General features: G+C 35.1%; 1 protein-coding gene across 1 annotated transcript; it reads left to right on the top strand.

Moving 5' to 3' along the window:
• The first annotated feature begins 350 nt into the window (after positions 1 to 350).
• LOC21384089 (protein TRIGALACTOSYLDIACYLGLYCEROL 2, chloroplastic) lies at positions 351 to 2631 on the top strand. Its single transcript, XM_010114932.2, has 3 exons — positions 351 to 1245; positions 1327 to 1656; positions 2512 to 2631. Exons 1-3 carry the CDS (start codon positions 721 to 723, stop codon positions 2629 to 2631), a joined length of 975 nt encoding a protein of 324 aa, XP_010113234.1. The 5' UTR covers positions 351 to 720.
• The last annotated feature ends 1256 nt before the right edge of the window (positions 2632 to 3887 follow it).

Here is a 3887-nt window from a genome sequence, read left to right as displayed (position 1 = left end):
TACATAAATTAATAAATAGGCTAAATTACTGTTTTTATCCATAACTTGTATGATTATGAACCATAACTTGATAAGTTATTGTCCATTTTTGTCCATAACTTGTCCAGTTATGAATTATAACTTGACAAGTTTATCTATAATTTATTTAGTTATGAACTATAATTTAACAAATTATGACCTATTAATTTTTATAATTAAAAATTTACTTATATATTTTTTTAAGCGTTTCATAATAGCCTATTTTCTACTATTTCCGTTTTATTTTCTCTTTTCTTCTCTGTAAGTTTCCCAACAAGCAAAGCCCATTTAATATGTGGCCCAACTAATTTAGCCCTTCGGTCCAAGGTTCACCTCAACTCACTTCCCAAATTTACATCGTATCATCGTATAATCGAAAAACAACCTCGTTGCTTTGCTTTTCTCAATTCATTACATGTCACATAAAGAGGCCCGAGACCCTCTTTGATTCAGTTCTCCGATTCCTCAAAGCTCAATTCCCTCCAGGTAAACCCTACTTGATTCTTTCCCAAACCATTCGAAATTTCGAATTTTTTTTTGGGGATTGTAATTCAGGGTTTAATAATAATGTGTTGGATCGACGGAAGACTTTGCTGCCCATGTTTGATGTAAAAACCAGTTTGATATAATAGGGATATCTGAATATTGTTCTGCAACTTTTGATCTTTTCATCTTTTGCTGATTTGGGTTTTGCCGAGAAAGATGTTTGGGATCGGGAAATCCATCGCCACGGCTCAGGTTTCGACTTCCCCAACAGTGTTGTCTTCCTCGTTGTCTTCCGTCCCACATAGTTCATCGAATTCCTTGCCTCTTCTTCCGCTCAGATCACGGAGAAAAATCGCTCCGATAACCGCTGCTTCGTCCTCCGGCGATGCTGGTGGGCCCGCTTCGGAGAAGGGGAATCCACTCGCGGTGGTCCTGGATGTTCCGCGGACTATTTGGAAGCGCACATTGCGGCCGTTGAGCGATTTTGGTTTCGGTCATAGGAGCATTTGGGAAGGCGGAGTCGGGCTATTTCTAGTTTCTGGTGCGGTTGTTCTTGCTCTCAGTTTGGCATGGTTGAGGGGGTTCCAATTGCGGCATAAATTCAGGAAGTACTTGGCTGTGTTTGAGTTTTCTCAAGCTTGTGGCATTGCGAATGGGACGCCTGTCAGGATTCGAGGCGTGACCGTTGGCAACGTTGTTCGCGTAATCCCGTCCTTGAAAAACATTGAAGCAGTTGTTGAGGTTCTTTTCATTCGATTGAAAGTTCGATTATCGACATTGTTTGATTTTGGCTATGTTAAGATGTATAACTTTTCTTTTCAGGTTGAAGATGATAAAATAGTCATACCTAGAAATTCACTGATTGAGGTGAACCAGTCAGGTCTTCTTATGGAAACGATAATCGACATTACTCCGCGAGACCCGATTCCACATGCTTCAGTGGGGCCTCTTGACCCGGAATGTGTCAAAGAAGGTCTAATTGTGTGTGATAGGCAAAAGGTGAAGGGAAAACAAGGAGTGAGCTTGGATGCATTGGTAGGGATATTCACTCGCCTCGGGCGTGATGTAGAGGCAATTGGTATTGCCAACACTTATTCACTGGCTCAACAAGTCGCTTCTGTTATCGGAGAGGCAAAGCCTCTGCTCGCAAAGGTGTGTAATGTGCCCTTCTGACGCTGTTTCTTTAATTCTTTATCTGTTTCTTTTTTCTTTTCTTGGTCGGGATATGCAGGTGGTTATGTTTGTTTTTGTTCTCAAATTAACCATAAAGTTTTTTTACCCGTGCTGAAAGAGCCACTAGTTTGTGTCAGCTAAACCGGCATAAGCAAACTGGTTCTTGTTAAATGGAAAGACTTATTTGTGAAAGAATAAACTATGTGGAATCTTTTGTTAACTGCCCATATTGTTGACTGATGTGAGTTTCCGAGATTCGAGATGTTTCAGAATTTTTTAAGGCACTTTTTGCATTTGCCGAGGAATCCCCCAAAAGGGAAAACTAGTAATTCAATTATAGGCATCTATTGAAATCAGCTGGCCTTTTTCGACACACTAATGAAAATGTTTGTTGTAACTCTATTATAATTCTCATTCAAGGTTATGAAGCAAGAATTTGGATTGATTTCTATTTATATTCTGAGAGTTTGCATAAAGGTCAAGTAAGGCTAAATTATGATGAATACATGAACTTATTGAATTATGATGGAAAACAAAATTATGATGAATACATGAACTTATTGAATTTCAAGTGTGCAGCAACTGTCGTTGATATCTTTAGATAGAGGAGTGAGGTGGAGGGGAGAGACAGAAAGAGATATTAATAATAGAAGTGCCCATTAATATTTATTTTCTAGAGAAGCAGCAAAAACTTAGGTGAAAATTTTAGTTTTTAATGTAAAAGCAATGAAAGAAAGTTGGTAAAAGAGGACTCCTCCTTTCGGGAGTTTCCAATTTACTTTGTGTGCACGTTCTCATGTACATATATTTGGCTTTGATGTAGTGATGTCTCAGATCCAAGCCATGGCTGAAGATATTCAACCTTTGCTAGCTGAGGTTCGGGATAGTGGTCTGCTTAAAGAGGTTGAAACTTTAACCAAAAGCCTTACTGAAGCCTCTGAGGATTTGAGGTGAACTATCCCAATATAAACTACGTCACTCTCTGCTTGTCTTTATTTACGATTTGTTATGCTTTTAGAAATATTGCTTTTTGATGTGATGTAACTTGGTGTAGATTTGTTTTAGAAGCTTTTGTTGTTTTATTGATATTTAGATCCTGTTTGTTAAGTTTGATGGAACATCAGTCTGTTTTTGTTATTATTATTATTATTATTTTTTTATATAAGATTGAATGTGTTATTTCATTGCTATAATTCTGAAAGTTGTCATGTCTTTCAAACTTGTCTCTTCTAAGTAGCTTAAGTTGCATCATTAATCTTTCTATTAATTTTGTATTAAAATGTTCAAAGACTTGTTTGTATTATTGTATGGACTTAGGACACGTTTAGTGCACCGTATTGTATTGTATTCTATTCTATTCTATTCTATCATATGTTTTATCATCATATTGCATTTGCGGTGTTTGGTTTGTAGTAAATTACATTATATGTTTTATCATCATATTGCGTTTACGTTTTAGTTTGTAATCGGATAAAATTTAAGTCTAATCATAACATAACTCAACTAAAATCTCGATCCAAATCCAGCATTAGGAGCGGGCAACGAAGAAGGTAGAGTTGTTCAACAGTGTTATTTTTGTAAAAAAATTTTGAAAATGGGATCAAATTGTAATTTTTTAAAAATTGAGGGGTAAAATAATAATTTTGAAAAATTTTCGGATCAAAATATAATTTTGAAAAAGTAAGGGGTCAAAATATAATTTTAAAAAAATTGGGGCGGGGGGTCAAAATATCATTTTTTAACAATTGAGGGGTCAAAGTGTAATTTTTGAAAAATATAGACTCAACATTGCTTCGATCTTGAAATTTAACCTCAGCATTGGTCCCAAAATCCGATCCCAACTCTTGATATTTTTAAAATATTTTATATGTCTTATAAAGTTAAATTGCATAATACGATCTAATACATAGGTTTTTATCCGTATTAGATATCACACTATGTATTGTATTAAATTTGAATTTCTTATTAAATTATACAATATATGAAATGGTGCCAAACATTGTATTATTCTTTAATAATACAATACGGAGTGCTTATATAGTGTACCAAACATGTCTGTGTTTAAAGACTGGATTTTGATAGTTTTTCTAATGATTGTTCAACTACTTGTGATTTCCTGTTGAACAATTGATAACCATCAATTTTGTTGAAAGCTAGCATCTATATATATATATATATATATATATATATATAATGTCCATGTTTCCTCC

The sequence above is a fragment of the Morus notabilis genome, unplaced genomic scaffold (assembly GCF_000414095.1).
Source record: "Morus notabilis unplaced genomic scaffold, ASM41409v2 C11486379, whole genome shotgun sequence".
Taxonomy (NCBI): Eukaryota; Viridiplantae; Streptophyta; class Magnoliopsida; order Rosales; family Moraceae; genus Morus; species Morus notabilis.
This window is presented reverse-complemented; position numbering and strand designations above follow the sequence as displayed.

Coding starts and splice junctions, on each gene's coding strand:
- LOC21384089 (XM_010114932.2), top strand. CDS start 721: ATGTTTGGGATCGGGAAATCCATCGCCACGGCTCAGGTTTCGACTTCC. Junction 1,246..1,326: donor ACATTGAAGCAGTTGTTGAG/GTTCTTTTCATT, acceptor TTTTCTTTTCAG/GTTGAAGATGATAAAATAGT. Junction 1,657..2,511: donor CAAAGCCTCTGCTCGCAAAG/GTGTGTAATGTG, acceptor GTGATGTCTCAG/ATCCAAGCCATGGCTGAAGA.